We start from the raw sequence: 15,139 nt of genomic DNA, 5'->3' as shown, positions 1-15,139 counted from the left end.
GGGCCAATACCTCCCCAATTTTGGTGAAAATAGGAAATAGTATTCCCAACTTCCCCACCCCACCCCTGCCACCAGCTCTCGAACAATTAAAATTGCAGCCAGCTCTATTTGAAAGCATTAGATGGAGGTCCAGAAGCCTACGCTTGTTAGTGTGAATTAGCCATCTCCTGACCTGGAAATAAAAAGCAAAAGGCAAAACAAGAATAAAACCTGACAGACACACTTCTATTTACATCCAGCTATGTACAAGTCAATAAATTAAAGTTTAACTTTCTGAGCGGTCATAATTCCACCTATTTACAAGAGATATCAAATAATTACATAAATACTTTGTCCAATAGTCGTGTTTCCTCTTTATTATTTCTTTTAAAACCTTGTTATTGCATATACAGTTGAGAGAACTAATGGTCGGACGGGCACACGAAGCCCTCTACAGCGCTTAGATAAAACAGATAAAATAAACTCAGTGGATTCCAACCCCATTGCTTCCCTTTACCCCACTCCACCCCTAGTTCCTAGTGGCTGCCAGTCTGAGCAGGGTTGAGGATGGCAGGGTTTTGTTGTTTTTCTGTAAAAGCCAAAAAAAATCAACAAATAAAACCCAGAAAAGTCTAACATGCAAAAACAAACAAACAAACAAAAAAGGACGGGTATCCCTCCTTTAAAACCTCAGGATATTAAAAAGACACAGGATTCCTTTAACATAGACCAGGCAAGGGCCTTTCCCTTCCCCAGTAAAGGTACTCAGCAATTTAAGTCTTCATAGACAGTTCCACGGGACTTGATCTGTCCCCGGTTTGGGTTTGTTTGTTAGTTTGTTTAGGGAAAAAATTATTTTTGTTTCCGCTTGACACACGAAGGGGAAAGAGATTTGGGTGTAGTCTCTCAAACAGGGCAGGCCGGCCTCGGCTACCTCATTCTTCAGCCCCAACTTTCACACCAGCCTCCACTGAAGTCGCTCTAGACACAAAAGCCAGTTTCCCCCCACCCCCACCCCCGCGTCTCAAAGCAACAGCAGCCAGCTTCCACAGCGCAAGACAAGGCCTGTGGTCTCTAGCGCATTCTCTGGAGGGAGCCTGGTGCTCCTTCCCAGACAAAACTGAAGGATGGGGAATCACCCCAGTGGAAGGTCTGTGGTTTATTTTACATCCAACAAAGTGCACTGGCAGATTTGACCGAACTGGAATGGAGAGACCTTTGGGGGAGCGGTTTTTGTTTTTTGTTTTGTTTTTTTGTTTTTAAGGGGACCCACTGCAGGACCTGTCCGGCTTGGCTTCCAGGCCACTGACCAGCCGCTGGATGCTCTGCAGTTCACTGGTAGCCGCCTCTTTCTCTGAGCAGAGTTTGGGTGACAAGGACACTGAGCTGGAGGACAGCGTGGACGAGCGGCTGTTCAGTTCCGAACCCGAATCCACGGCCATCGAGGCCGGGCTGGCCGCCAGGGCGGCTGCCTTGCCGTCTAGGGGCCCTGCGGCTGAAGCCATGGATGGCAACGCAGTGGCCAGCAAGCTGCTGCTATCAGGCACTGGAACCGGGATGGAATACGGACTGTAACGTAGCCTGGGGCGCATGCTGTTCAAGTTGAGGAACGGGTGGCGGTGCACGGAGCTGGAGGCGGCTGCTGAGGAAGCCGCAGCTGCAGCAGCCATGTATGTGTAGGGGTAAGGGAACAGGCTCCCAAAAGGCGACATAGCCAAGCCCTGGGGAAGGAACAGAAGAAACATATGGAGTCAGAGGATGGGCGACCCCTCTTTTCCACCTCCTGCTATCTGGTCTTGGAGGAGTTGGAGGGACAAAACTTTACCCTAGGCCACAGATCCCTTGCATGCTAAACCAAGGGGTTAACATGCTGGGAACTTCCTGGCTATTAAATCATCCACAACGTGTCCTCCCTGGTGCCTGACCCTCGGGGCTATTAGCAAGTTCCCGCGAGGGCAAACAACCGCACCTGTTGAGTGGGCTCAAGGAGGGCCTCCACCAAAGGGCTAGATTAAACTCCGGTGCACATGTTATCATGCTATCTTTAATTTTGTCCTTCTAGATTTTTCCCAAGTTAGAAAAAATAAGAATGATGTGAAAGGAGGGGGGTTGAAAAGGTGTTAATTATTAATATAAAGACTGCAAACACCCAGTTTTTAAGGCTTGGGGGTCCTAGGTGGGAGGCTGCAGGACCCAAACAAACAGAATTTGCATGCAGGGTGTGTTCTTCGCTTGAAGATGCCTCCAGACCTGTCGGTTCAGGGTGACCCTCCTCCACCTGCCCTTCTGGGGGGAGACCAGCCCTGAGTTAGGAAGATTGGGGGTAAGTTAGAAACTAGCCGGTGTCTCAGCTTCCTCCTCCCCATGGGGGAGGACTATGTGCCTTTGGCTCTGGCAAGGGAGGCGAATGTCTCAGACAAAACAAAAGGTCAGAGTAGGCGGAAAAACCCCAGAGAGGCTTCCTACCGGGTTCAGAACCTTCTCCCCAGCCCCTCAGTGCCGGGCACAGCTGTCTGAACCACACACACACACACACACACACACACACACACACACACACACACACAGGCCTGCCACAGCCAGTCTCCCCTCCTTTGACATTTCCCACGTGTGCACAACCCATTAACCCTTTGGAGATAGGCAGGCCTGTTTGGGGTGGGGGTGGGGGAAGAAAAGCTTTCAACTTGGTGGAAGGCTGGCTGCCTCCAGACCAAATTCTCACCCAGGGAACCAGTCACTTCCCCTCCCCACACCTCAGCCCCTTCCTGGGGGAGTAGTGGCTAGGAGCCTCCAGAGAAATATGTTGTCTGAAAGATGAAATCAAAGCAAAGAGGCCCTGTGGGTCAGACAGGCTCAACTCCACCAGGGAACCAGCTGTGTGACCTGAGCGGAGGGATTCAACATCTCTGGGCCAGAGATGATACATCAAATGATTCAAACTTGTCACAGTGTTAAGGAATGTGGAGCTTGGCCATGCATAGGAAGTAATTTAAGGGCCCTTGAAGGGGAGGGGTGGTCACGACGGCTCAGTGAGATAGGTGCTGCGCCCTGCAAAGGGTCAATAATCTAATAGTTACTAGCATGCATTACTGTCTAACTAACGGTCCTAGGCAAGTGACTGGGATTGAGAGAGCTACTGGAGCGAGCCAGGGATGGGCGGGAGGGCAGGCAGGAGTAATACCTGGGAGGCCAGAACGTGTTGTTGAAGGTGGAAGGGCAGGGTGGCAGCCGACGCCCCAGACAGTCCCTGCGCTGCCGCAGCCGAGGCCATGGCTGTGGAATCCAGACTTGAGACGCCGGTGGATGCCCCGGATACTGTGGCCAGGAGGGGCCCCATGCCTGCAGCCATACTGGAGAAGGCGCTGCCCATGGCGAACTGGCCGGGGTGCAAGAAGAGAGGATGCCCGTTGAAGAACTGCTGGCCGGCTAGGCCTGGGGCGAAGCCCAAGCCTGGAAGGGGCCCCTGCGCCAGGTGCGCGGCCGCGTCCGTCTGCACTGACAGTGGCGCGAAGGCGTCCTTGGCGGGCAGCGAGCGAACCTCATCCACTTTAGTGGCACCTGGACCCTCGCGTCCGGGGCTCCTGCGCTCCTCGGCTCCCGGGACACGCGTGCTGGATGAGATGGTGGCCGGGCTGTGGCGCGAATCCGGCGATGCCTTGTCCAGGCGCGTGGTGTCTCGGGCTCGGCCAGGTTCCGCGGGGAACAGCTGAGCCCTGGTGGCCGGGCTGCCCTTGTCTCGGCCTGGCTCCTCGGCGGTGGTGGTGGAAATCTTCGCGACATCACAGGCCTCGGGGCCGTGCTCCTCCTTGCTTTCGGCTTCGGCGTCACTTTCGGCTTCGCTGGGGCACAGATCTTGGGGAGGAGAGGAAAATGCCAGGGGAACCATCTGTCAATAGTGTTTCTTAGTTTAAACCCCACCTCCCAGGCCGGCGCGGTGGCGCTAGGCCTGGCATGCCAACAATGAGGCATCGGAGACAGGAGGACAGCCTGAACTACAGAGTGAGACTTTCAAACACAGGATTCCCAATTGGGCAGTTTATTGGCTGTGTGACTCCAGCGCAAGCCCCTCTGCACCACTCCCAGCCTTGGGTTTTCCTCTCTGTGAAATGGGATGATGTAACACTTTTACAGCTAATCCCAAAAGCATCCCAAGTGTTAAAACTCGGTTCAACCTTCTCTCCATCCAGGCACTCAACGGGCAGCTTTTCTTATTGTAATGGTTCCGCTTTAAAACAAAACAAAACAAAACCAGAAAGAAAGCTTCCACCTAGTCAAAACTTTCTCTGGCCTCTCTCCCATTGGATTGCAAATTCGCTTTTTAAAGATGAAAACGCTAGACCTCAGAACTCTGCTGGAACACATTCCTGTCACCTTCAGAGTCTCTGGCTCAGGGAGGATGGAAGTCAGGCACTTCCACAAATTTGTGACTATTTTGGATTTGTTTGGAAAGAATCCTGACGTGGGAATGGGCACAGGCAGAAACTACACCCTCCCAGGAGCCTTCTGTTCGCCTCAGTTCCTACCAAGATGGGTGGTGAACAATCAGATCTCATGTATGTATGTATGTATGTATGTATGTATGTATGTATGTATGTCTCTCTTGAACCACACCCTCTTCTGTGGGTGTCCTGCCAGACCCCCCACCAAAAAATGAACCCCACTTTACGTTAGAAGCTGAAATGGATTGGAGACAAAAGGAACTCTCCCATTTTATTTCACCTGAAACCAGATTTCTTCCCTTTGAGACCGTCTTTCTAAATAAACGCTGCTTGCTCTTTAAACAGAAAACTGGCTCAAGATTCAAACCACTTTCTCTGCCCCTACCCCCACCACCTCCGCAAAGCAGATGCCCCAAGGGCCTCCTCCCTCCCCCAGGTCAGCTGTGGCTTTTCTTCTACCACCTTTCCTGCACCAACCAGGTGGCTGAGAATCTCCGGGCTACTCCCTGCCCAACACATTTCCACCCAAAATTCAGTTGGAGGTTGATGAGCAGCAGCTGGATGCTGTTGGTTGGAAAGAGAGGGAGGACAGAAGGGAGGAGGGAATAAAGGACAGACAGACAGACAGACAGACAAGTGCTTCATGTGCTTTGTGCGACTGCCCTTGCCAGGAGGACATACACCACACCACACACACCAAATGGGATTGTGGGGAAGGTGTTCTGAGTTCTCCCATGCTATCCCCACTTTCATTATGATTCTGCTTTGCAGGTTCTAGAAGGGCCTGCATCTTCTAAAGGGAGTCTACTGGCTCAGGATCTTCCCCAAGTTCCAAGGCCACAGGGCCAAGTCTGGAGGCTACTCATCACAGAGGAGGCCAGGCTTACCTTTGAGGTTGGATGTCCCCACAGTGGACACAGCCGGAGAGGAGGCCTGGGCAAAGCAGTTGAAGGCTGCCTGCTCGCTGGAGGACTCGTCTGAAGTCCCTGTTTCCTTCTTGTGTCTCTCATCGAACACCCTCATAGACTGCAGGGTGAGCTGCTTTCTGAGATAGAGGCCCACACCCATCGTTAGAGACTGCCACACACACTTCCCTTTTTTGTCTTCTTCCCCCCACTTTCCGGAGTGGCACACACCTCACCCCGCTACCCAACATGGAGTCTGTGCAACACAACACAGACCCCAGCATTGTTTAGCTGGGAGGAGGCCTATGCATTAGGAAAGAACTTGGCCTAGGAAATCTTGTTTAAAACCTCAGGACAGGACAGAGGCTAGAGTTGGCCAGGACAGGTACACTACTGGCCTTCCAGAGGGAGGGTGCTATGAAGACCCAGCCCAAAGCCCTGCATGGGCACTAAGATGGGCAAGAACCATTCATTATGTGGTCCTTTGACAATAACCAGTTCACCAATGCATTAATTGGAGTTTAAGTTTATTTCAAGGTTAGAAATTATTTTTAATGCTCAGCCCCAAGGTAAGAAACTTGAAAAAAAATGATAGATGATTTTTCTGGATTGTAGAAAACCTTTGAAAGGGGGTGAGGTGTGCACAGCTTTTTCTATGGTCTATTTAAAGCAAAAATTGATACAGAGACCCAGAAAGGAAGGAGGGAGGAAAGGTTCCCTGGATTTCTCAAGGGGCCTCAGCTTCAGCCTGGTGCTTTCTGAGAGGGGAGGTTGCAGAAGAATGTGTGAATGGCTTGGGTCCCTTCTTGGGTCTTGCTCAGGACAAATGCCAATTAACTAACAATTAATAGGCATCTTTATAACCTGTTACCCCTGAGACTATTTTCTGGTCAGAACTGCAGTGTAGCCTTGGTTCCTTTAAAGACAAGCAGCATAGAATGTTCTCTACCTGGGCCACTATGGACCAAGAGGGAACAAGCTGACCCTCCCCCCTCCCCCACATCTTGCACCTCACTTCTAATACTTCCAAGTTCAAGCTGAAGAAAACAATTTCCCAATTAACCCTGAAATTGTAAGTGTCAGCTCACCTTTTTTCTCTCCTGCCGTTCCCAGTGTCCCGAAAACCTTTTGCAAAAGGGTTGTTGTCTATTTTTAACTGAGTTATCTAGAGAAAACACATAAGCAAAACAGGCATTAGCTTTACTTTCTAGAATGTTCTAAACATGCCCCCCAAACGCCTCAGTCTTTCCTAGAGATGTGACTTCCCAAGGAGTCACAGGGATGGACCAAGTGGAAGTCAGAGGGAAGATGGCAGGAAGATAGGAAGGGGCTGAAACATCATAAGAAAGTGTAGTAATATTTAATGTTTCTGAGAACCAAGCAAGGATTTCACACTAAAATTATCCAAAGAAATTCCTTCTTTTGGACAATTTAGATTTAGAAATGAGACGATTCAAATGTGGCTAAAAGGCACAGCCTATAGATCTGAGCTAGTAGGCTTCTGTTTTGATTTTTTATACAGCACAATTAATTATAAAGCATGTTAAAATGCCACTTCCTGATTATTTCCCAACCCCCATCACACATACATGTAATACAAACACACACCCTACACACGAAAACTTTTTCTGTGAATCTAATAAAATTAATTATGGGGTTTCACTACTACCTTCTACTAGAGTGACCCCCAACCCCACCACTCCAGGCAAGAGTGGATTTGAAGGAATTATATACTAAGGACTTTCAGATTGAAAAGGAAAGAATAACCACTGGTAATATTTGTTTTCATTTATGTTTACTTTTGGTGTGTGTTGTGCCCCCCCCCAGCCTCTGCTATGTTTAAAACTATTAGCCATTAAAGTAACAATTTAGTTGCTGTAACTTTCACAGGATTCCCGGTCTCAGAGCCAGCTTGAGGTTTGTTGTCTTTAGAATCTCTTCTCCTGGTAGAGAAACTATGTATCCAGTTAACAGGAGCGAGAAACCTGGGCTTTGGTTTAAGGTTCTGCTATTTAAAGGAGGCCAGATGTCCTTTGCATGAGGTAAGGAAGGAGAGGGTGGTGACTTAACATCCACACTAGGAAATGTAAGAATAGGTGTCCACAGGGACCAGGGAATGACCATGAGTTCAAAGTACAAGGTGTTGCCAGGTGAAGTGAACTCTCCACGAGGTCTAGGGCTCAGGTATTGGGCCACAGGGGTCCTCAACCCCTGCCCACCCACCCACAGTTGCCAAGCTCTGTGCTAGTGGACCACCATCAATAGACACTTGTCTCAGGGCCTCTGTGTTCAGTTTCCCTGACCTACAGGCCAGGAGAACTGCAGATTCCAGGTGAGGCTCATTGGGTGAGCCCTTTATAATCCCCGGCTTTAGGCCCCAAAGGAGAACAAGTATCAGATGAACTCCTGATTATGAGCTAGTGATTATTTCCACCTTTAAGTGGGAAGCCTCGGACAGCTCAATTAACAGAACCCTGATTTAGGGTGCGTTTTTACACACCACCTCCATCACCTGCAGCAGCAGCATAAAAATTAATGAAATCAAATCATGTACTGGGAATTTCTGGCTGAGAGGAGTGCCCATCTCTACTCATCTCCAGTTGAGACCCAGACACTTTGCACCTTAAATTAATTGCTACCTTGCTACCTGGTTCCTTTCAGAACAGCACACTTTTTTTTTTTTTTTGATCCTTCCTCCTGAAGAGGATGAAGTAGGAAACACCGAGAGACCCTGCGGCCAGGGCAGGGACTGGACTACCAGTTTAATACAAGCACCAGATTCCCAGCTGGGAGGAGAGATTTGCGCCAGCCCCCCTCCCTCCCAGGAATCAGACCTCTCCATAGAAGGTCAAATCACACAATTCACACAAGGAATTCCAGACTTTCTTCTGTCCAATGCCCTAATAACTTTCTCACTGAGAGCAAGTAAACTTAGAGGAAGAGAGAAACGCCCCGTGGGTTACCTTGTCATTTTGGTAGGCAGTCACGGCAATGAATTCCGTTTCCGGGAACAGGTATGTGCGAAATGTACTGTACGGCAGTTTTAAGATATCATTGGCTCTGACGATGTGGAACCGGGGCTGGTACTTATGCATAGAGTTGAGTATGGTCTGGAGAAGCAGGAAGGGGGAGCACACACATTAAAAGAAAGAAAGAAGAAAAATAGTTTAACAGAACAAATGAGATCTTAGGTCCCCTGCCAAGCCAACATTGTCCCCACTGCTGGGTCCAAAGCCCACCTCCTTGTGGTACATTTCACGCCACAAGATTGTTGTCTTCCAGAGACTTCCAAATTGTTCCTCAGCTTCTAAAGCGCACCCCCCACCCTCTCCATCTACATTTTCATTTGTGCCTTGAACCCTAGCCTACCTGGGTCCCAAAACTATAATTCCCCTTCCACGCTGCGTGATCGCTTGGGAAGGCCAAAGTCTTAAAAGATAGAGAAAAACATGCATTTTAATTTACAAAATGATTCAGTACTTTAAGCGCCCACTAATTGACAAGCCCAATCCACTTAAGGCCTTGAGAGGCCGCGCTCTAGAGAGGAATATTTATGCCCTAATCAAATCAAGGGCTTCAAATGCAATCCCTGTCCGCTTTAGATATTTCCGAGCCATTCACGTCTTCCTGGGCCTAATCTTTCTGCTTATTCCTCGCTTATCACTTTGTTTATCCTATTGAAATGCTGGGGAGGGGCAGAGGACAGCCAAAGGTCCCCTGGCCTGGCTTTCGCAGGCAAGCCAAGTCTCCTGAAAGTCTCTAAAGCACACTCAGCCACGGAATCCACATGCATTCCCTAGTACACACACACACACACACACACACACACACACACACACACACACAGCATTTTTCTTTAACACCAAAGACTTCAGCTTGTTCCTCGTACACCTGACTTTCACCCAAGTCCAAAATCACTTTTAGTAAAAGAAAATACACTTTCAAAAATGTAGCCACCGCCTTGGCCCAACACAGTAAAGGTTTCAGCTCTCCCAAGATATGGCATGGCTGACTTCAAAGAAGCAACATAATATTTCTAAGCAAAACGGTCCTTATCCAAGTACAAAACTTTAAAAATCGATTTATAACTTTTTGTTCTTAGTATTACTCTTCACGCCCAGGTCCGGCACCCACCCTGGACCTTCGATTGCTATTCCGGTAAATTCTTCAAGAATGGTAGGCCTTCCATTATCCAGGTAGCAAGACACCCCCCCCTCCCTGAGTTCCCTCTGCAACTAAAGGTTGCAAATTGAACGAAGTTGGTTATGTGTGGCAACCATCAGTCAGACTGGTGCCTGGACCCAAAGTCAGTTTCCTAGGAAGCCATTCCTCCCAGGGAATCTTACTGAGAGTCAATGAAACTTACAAATCCGTGTTTATCCGATATGTTGTTGGTGAGTTTCAGTTTGTGGAAGGTGACGACTTTGGACATCCACTGCTCCCCCGTAGCGGGGCTGTCCGGGTGTATGTACATTCTCTTGGGCATTTCGGGGTCTGCCTTACCGGCCACCATCCACCGAGAATTGTGAAATTTGTATCGACAGTCGTCAGCAGCTATAATGTCCATCAATAAAATATACTTGGCCTTTTTATCCAGCCCAGAGCACCTCACTTTAAATGGAGGGAACATTCGCCTACAAGAGCAAAGCACAGAAAGAGGAAACAGATAAATAGGTGGGGTAAATGGCTCAGGACCTCGGACTTGGCTTCCAAGTTGTCTGGCCCCATCTAAAAGCACAAGGCTTTCTGCTGGGACCAGGGAGTCTGCAGGGCAACTCTCAGTGAAATTTACTTCCACACTGACACTAAAAATGTTCAATCTCCCATTATTGCCCTAGCCCAAGCCTCAAATCAAATTAACTACAGCAACCTCTTATCTCTAAAAGTACCGACTATTTTGTAAAAAACAAAAACACATTTGATTGTGTGACTGTTTAGATTGCCCTCTGCAGAGAGGGATGAATTCTTGCCTAAGATTTTTCTTTTTCTTTTCTTTTCTTTCTTTCTTTCTTTCTTTCTTTCTTTCTTTCTTTTTTTTGAGTTTGAAACAGCTAGAGGTAGGGTTCTAAGAAACAGTGGTTAATAAAGTGTAGGCTATTCCACCCTCCCATGAGAAAACATTAAAGCTTATCGAGGAAATAAATGCCCAGTTATGGAGTGAGCCAGACAGAGGCTGGCGAAGTATTACACCGGATTCTCAGTTCGGAGGTTGGAGGCAGGCAAGCACCCGGGCCTGGTAACCCATTCGTGATTTAAGTTATAAACCGCATTCCTCTACTCTGTAGGCCACTGCAAGATCCTGCTGTTTAATTTCAGAGAAGTGCTGGCTTTCCGTACTTTTGACTTAAAAGGAAGTACTCAGTTATGAAAACTGACTAAATGTCTTGTGGGTTGGAGAAAGATCTCATGCCAAACTTTGGCCTCAAGCAGTTTGAAGGGAGACCTGTAAGTGGGGGTTTTATTTTCGTGCTCTTTCAACCGGTGTTCTGATAATCCTACAGACATTTTCTTTCTTTCTTTCTTAAATTAAATCAGTGTGGTTTTAAATGCTTTTCCTGGGGTCCTTTCTTAGAAGCTTGTTTCGGTCAGGCAAGGACACTAAACGTTATGTAAAGTATTCAAACACAAAAGCAGGATAGATATCCTCATGGGTTCCTTGGGTCCACATAACCTTAACTAATAAGATCGCCTGCTCGGTTCTTCCTGGGCTTGCAGAAAAGCGAGTCGGGAAAAGAAACCCTTTGCTGGTTCACCCTTCCCTTGATTTCACTCTGTCCCAGATCAGTCAGGTTTAGGCCCCCTTCAGCTCCGGAGAGTAAGCTGAAGGGCAGAAAGGGCCTGAGAAATCTCACGGGTCTCCCACTACCGTACAAAAAGGGCTGTAAGTGTCTGTACTGGGAAATAAAACCAAACAGACAAAATCAAACAGATAGAAAGATATTTCAGGATGTCTTTACAAACGGGCTTTCTGCAACAGGGCGCTTGCTTTTCTCGATTGCTGCAGATGTCAGTCAGTGTGCGGCTCCTTCAATGGAAAACACCCTCTGTTCTGTAGGGAACTCGGGGCACGGGTCCCCAAGAACCCTGCAGTGGGCCCAGGTAGTCTGAAATTTTCTGACCCTCGGGCAGGGCCCAGGAGTCTCTACATTTTTCGGGGGTGGTGTGTGTGTGTCGGGAGAGTTTTCGTCCCAAACGTAAAATCAGGCAGTAGTAAATCTACCGTTTTAATAGACAGACAAAAGGAGACACGAAAAACTTCAGGTGGTTTGGGGAGGGGGTTACCACTGGTTTCTTACCTTCCCGACTTCGTAATGACCATCTCTGTACCCCGCTTGTGAAACTGGTCCCAAAGTTCCTTGGCCTCCAGGTGCACCTTGGGGTCGTCTTCCACGTCCTCCTCGGGTTCCATGGTCTTCAGAGGCCTCAGGTGAGCCTGGGGTCCCAAGGATGAGAAAGGGATGCCGGTCTCAGCAGCCCCCACCAACTGATCCATGATGGGCTTGGCCAGGGCTCCGGGCAGGGAGAGCGCCGCGGCGCCGTTGGGAGGCAGCGTTAGCGCGGGGAAGAAAGGCGGCTGGTGGCCCAGTACCGCGCTCATGGCGAAGTCTGGCGCCCGGTGAGGTAGGAACGGATGATAGGCCATGCTTGTCCCAGGGATAACCGGATCTCTCATGGAGAGGCTCATCCACTCCAGACAGGGAACCAGTCCGCGGCTGCTGGCTTGGCTCTGCTTTTGTTTTTACTTTTCAAAAACAATAAAAAAAATTCAATAGCAACGCATAGTTTTGCTTTAAAATAAAAAGAGGAGCAAATTACAATTAAAGCCTTTGAAAGGGAAGGGGAAAGTATCTTTGAGGGAAGAGAATGCGGCTTTTAAAGAGGGTACGGCGACAGTTCGGGAGACATAGCCGCTGCAGGGCTGTCCTGGTGCGTGGAGTGTGTTTGAAAAGCCGCTCCTGGAAGTCGGTTTCAGTAGGGCGAGCCACAAGCAGGGGCTCGACTGGCGCCCGAGCCCTGTGGCTTAGCTGGAAATAGACACACAGCCTTTTCCCGGGGTGGCTCCCCGGCTCCCACGCTCTTTGTTGCCAAAGCGCAAGGTTCTCCGAGACTTTTTTTTTTTAAACCTTTTTTCGTCTCCTTCCCCCGCCCCCTAGCTCTTCTCTGGCTTTCTCGCAGGAGGCGTCTTAGATGAGCTAGAAAGATTCTTGCTTTCACTGGGGGCGAGATCAAGGGGGGAGGAAAAGTCTCTCCTTTAAAAAAAACTGATTTAAGCCCCTTTTCAGCGACGTTATCAAAACTCGTAACTGCGAAGCTGGCTTCGGTTCGCGCTCCCACTCTTCTCTCTGGCTCCAAGCTGCGCGCAGTGTCTGGGTGGCGATCCAAATGGTGCCTGCGATCTTCTACCTCGGGGACTCCGCTGTCTTCCTTGTGCTAAAAAAACGTGAGCGAAATCGCTTTCCTAAAAATAATAAATTAGAAAAAAAATCAGCGTCCGGGAGCGCAGGGCGAGGGAGGATCGAGAAAACGGGTGAAAAAAAAAAAACAGGAAAGGAGGAAGAGACGGGAGTGATTGGGAGCTGGAGTAGGCGAGTAGAGGGAGGGAAAGAGAAAGAGGGCGAGCGAGCACCTCGCCACCCTCCTCCGCCTCTAGAATTCCCCGGGCGTCTGCTCGGCGGCTCTGGACGGTCGAGCTGCGCTGTGGGCTGCGGGAGCCCGAGGCTTGTTGATTGGCTCTTTGACGCTTTCGGACCAATTGTGTGGCTGCATAGGCGTGGTTTTCACAGGTCGAGTGCTGGGGGAATAGAGCCGAGTTATAAAAAGAAGGTGTCGGAAACTGGAACGTCGCTGAGCCGCGCGGTACTACGGCCTGTCCTGCGTTTATGTCAACATGATCAGAGGGGAGGGCGGGGAGCCACCAGGGCGCCGCGCGCGCACCAAAGTCGCCTCTAGGTGGCTGATCCAGAAGAGAGTTCGCAGCAGCCAGAGGAGCTCGCCCGGGCTCTTTCTCAGCTCAGCCCACGTCTGAAAGGCCTCAGCCATCCAACCCCCGGGGAACCGTGGAGGAGGCAGGGCCAGGGAGGAAGGGGGAGGGAGCGAGGGCGGGAGCCAGGCAGCCTGCCCCGCAACCGTGGCGCCGGGCAGGGGCGCTCGCCTCTCACAGGCTCCGAGCGCAGCAGCTTAAACCTTCGGCCGCTTCTCTGTGCAGATCCGCAGCTTCTTCCCTTTGCCGGGCCTCGGGCTAGCCAAGTCAGCTGCCGAGCCTCCCATTCGGCCAATGCGCGTGAACAAAAGCTCCAGGCTCGCGCGCAGCTCTGCTGCCCCACGTGGAGACGCCTAGCCTCCTCTAAGTCAAGTCCTTTAGCTCGTGCGGCTGGGTGCTCCGGCTTTCCGAGTCACCGGCGCATGGGATCCCACAAATCTTTCTCTCTCCCCGGTGCGTGCTCCCCACCCGCAGTCACGTGCAGAGACCCAAACGCCCCCTGGGTATCTGTACCCGATCGCGCGCCAGCGCCAACACCCTGGGCCCGAGCCCCAAGCGGAAAAACACACGCAAACACGTACAAGGCTTGCGCGCCCGGCCCAATCTAAACTTGCTCCGCGTTACGGACTCGGTTTTGTTTGTTTGTTTGTTTTAATGTATTTACTGACCCTTTTGAGCCCAGTTCCTCTTCCATTCGGATACGGATACCGGTGTTCCACCCGGATGGGGTTGTGGGTGTAGAGAGAACGAAGCCGCTGAAACAAGTGAGTGCAGTGACTGTCGGCCTTTCTCCTTCAAGCCTCTGCCCGCACCTCCCGGCCAGCTCGGCGGGGAGTTGCCGGTTGGGGCTGGAAGAGTTGGTTGGGGGAGGTGTACCAGCCTGGTATCTTCCCCAGGCATCGCACTTATCTCTTGGTGCCTCAGTTCCTTCTCCACCCGGGGGGGGGGACTTATCTTGGCAGAAGTCGGGGGCGAATTTGTAAAACAAACCGTGAAACGCACCCCTCTACCCCAGAGGTCAGGAGACTCAGTCCCTAATCAGCCACGGTGGGGAGGAAGGCAAACTGAGTGATGAGACTTTGATCTGGTAGCCCAGTTACCGCAGTCCATGCTGGGGTCAGAGGACTCCCCCCCAAACCCACAGTCCTTGTTTTAGGGTGGAGGAGCCGGGGCACACCAGTTTAAATGGAGGGCAATCTCAGCAGAGTTTTTCGTTTTCCGGGAACAAGACAAGACTTTCTTTGCTTGGAGAGGGAACAGAAAAAGGGCTGATTTCTGGGCCTAGAGATGAAGCTTGGGGTATTTTCGCGTGGACCATTTGCCTCTAGATTTTTCCCTTGAAAACACCCACCCCAGCACCCCCTCTTCAACTGCAGGTCCGAACTGGCAGTTCCGAACTGGGTGAATAGGCAGTACCCTCTCCCCTGGTTTTGATGTACAAGGTTAGGAGCTTTCGGCGCCAGCCCCGAGCTTTTCTTACGCTGCCAATGAGAATAGAGTCGTTCTGTGAACTTGGTCTGACTTGCCATCTCTCCCCCTTTCTTGCCGTGTGTCCACGGTTGAGAAGGGAAAAAAAAAAAGAAGAGAAACGGAAGAGAAGATGCGTAAGGCGGTGGCTCGTAACGCCCCTTCCCAGGGTCCCTGTTCCAGAACACCGAGGGTGCGAGAGGCCGAGCCAGGCCCCTCTCCGCACGGGGCCACCGAGGTCACCGCTGATTCTTTGCAAACAGAAGACTCCCCTCCCCCTCCGTGCCTAGCCACTTTAGCCAGACCCAGCCCATAGAACCCAGAGATCCTCTCTGCCTGCATAGGAGAGTTAATCTCTGTGCCCCCGC

At 50.4% G+C, this 15,139-nt stretch overlaps 1 protein-coding gene and 1 long non-coding RNA gene across 3 annotated transcripts in view; one reads left to right on the top strand and one right to left on the bottom strand.

Annotated features, from left to right (window-relative positions):
• Window positions 1-328: 328 nt before the first annotated feature.
• On the bottom strand, window positions 329-13,382 carry Tbx3 (T-box transcription factor 3). Of its 2 annotated transcripts, XM_075982041.1 has the most exons (8): window positions 11,620-12,613; window positions 9,690-9,957; window positions 8,693-8,752; window positions 8,287-8,433; window positions 6,412-6,488; window positions 5,306-5,463; window positions 3,161-3,831; window positions 329-1,700 (listed from the first exon to the last, which is right to left on the bottom strand). In XM_075982041.1, exons 1-8 carry the CDS (start codon window positions 12,006-12,008, stop codon window positions 1,239-1,241), a joined length of 2,232 nt encoding a protein of 743 aa, XP_075838156.1. In that variant the 5' UTR covers window positions 12,009-12,613; the 3' UTR covers window positions 329-1,238. The 2 variants fall into 2 exon arrangements, with proteins under 2 accessions (XP_075838156.1, XP_075838159.1); XM_075982044.1 differs by lacking the exon at window positions 8,693-8,752 and having other exon boundaries at window positions 11,620-13,382.
• Window positions 12,645-15,139, top strand: part of LOC142855583 (uncharacterized) — a 76,170-nt gene continuing 73,675 nt past the window's right edge. The window contains exon 1 of the long non-coding RNA XR_012911528.1: window positions 12,645-12,764. This is a non-coding gene — a long non-coding RNA (uncharacterized LOC142855583). The remainder of the gene's footprint in view (window positions 12,765-15,139) is intronic.

Source organism: Microtus pennsylvanicus, chromosome 1, assembly GCF_037038515.1.
Source record: "Microtus pennsylvanicus isolate mMicPen1 chromosome 1, mMicPen1.hap1, whole genome shotgun sequence".
NCBI classification, from domain to species: Eukaryota; Metazoa; Chordata; class Mammalia; order Rodentia; family Cricetidae; genus Microtus; species Microtus pennsylvanicus.
This window is presented reverse-complemented; position numbering and strand designations above follow the sequence as displayed.

What these genes read in the sequence shown, in the direction of transcription:
- Tbx3 (XM_075982041.1), bottom strand. Translation starts at nt 12,008, where the DNA reads ATGAGCCTCTCCATGAGAGATCCGGTTATCCCTGGGACAAGCATGGCC. An exon ending in GTCATTACGAAGTCGGGAAG is followed by an intron (nt 9,958 to 11,619) that starts GTAAGAAACCAG and finishes TTGCTCTTGTAG; the next exon opens with GCGAATGTTCCCTCCATTTA. An exon ending in TATCGGATAAACACGGATTT is followed by an intron (nt 8,753 to 9,689) that starts GTAAGTTTCATT and finishes CTATCTTTTAAG; the next exon opens with ACTTTGGCCTTCCCAAGCGA.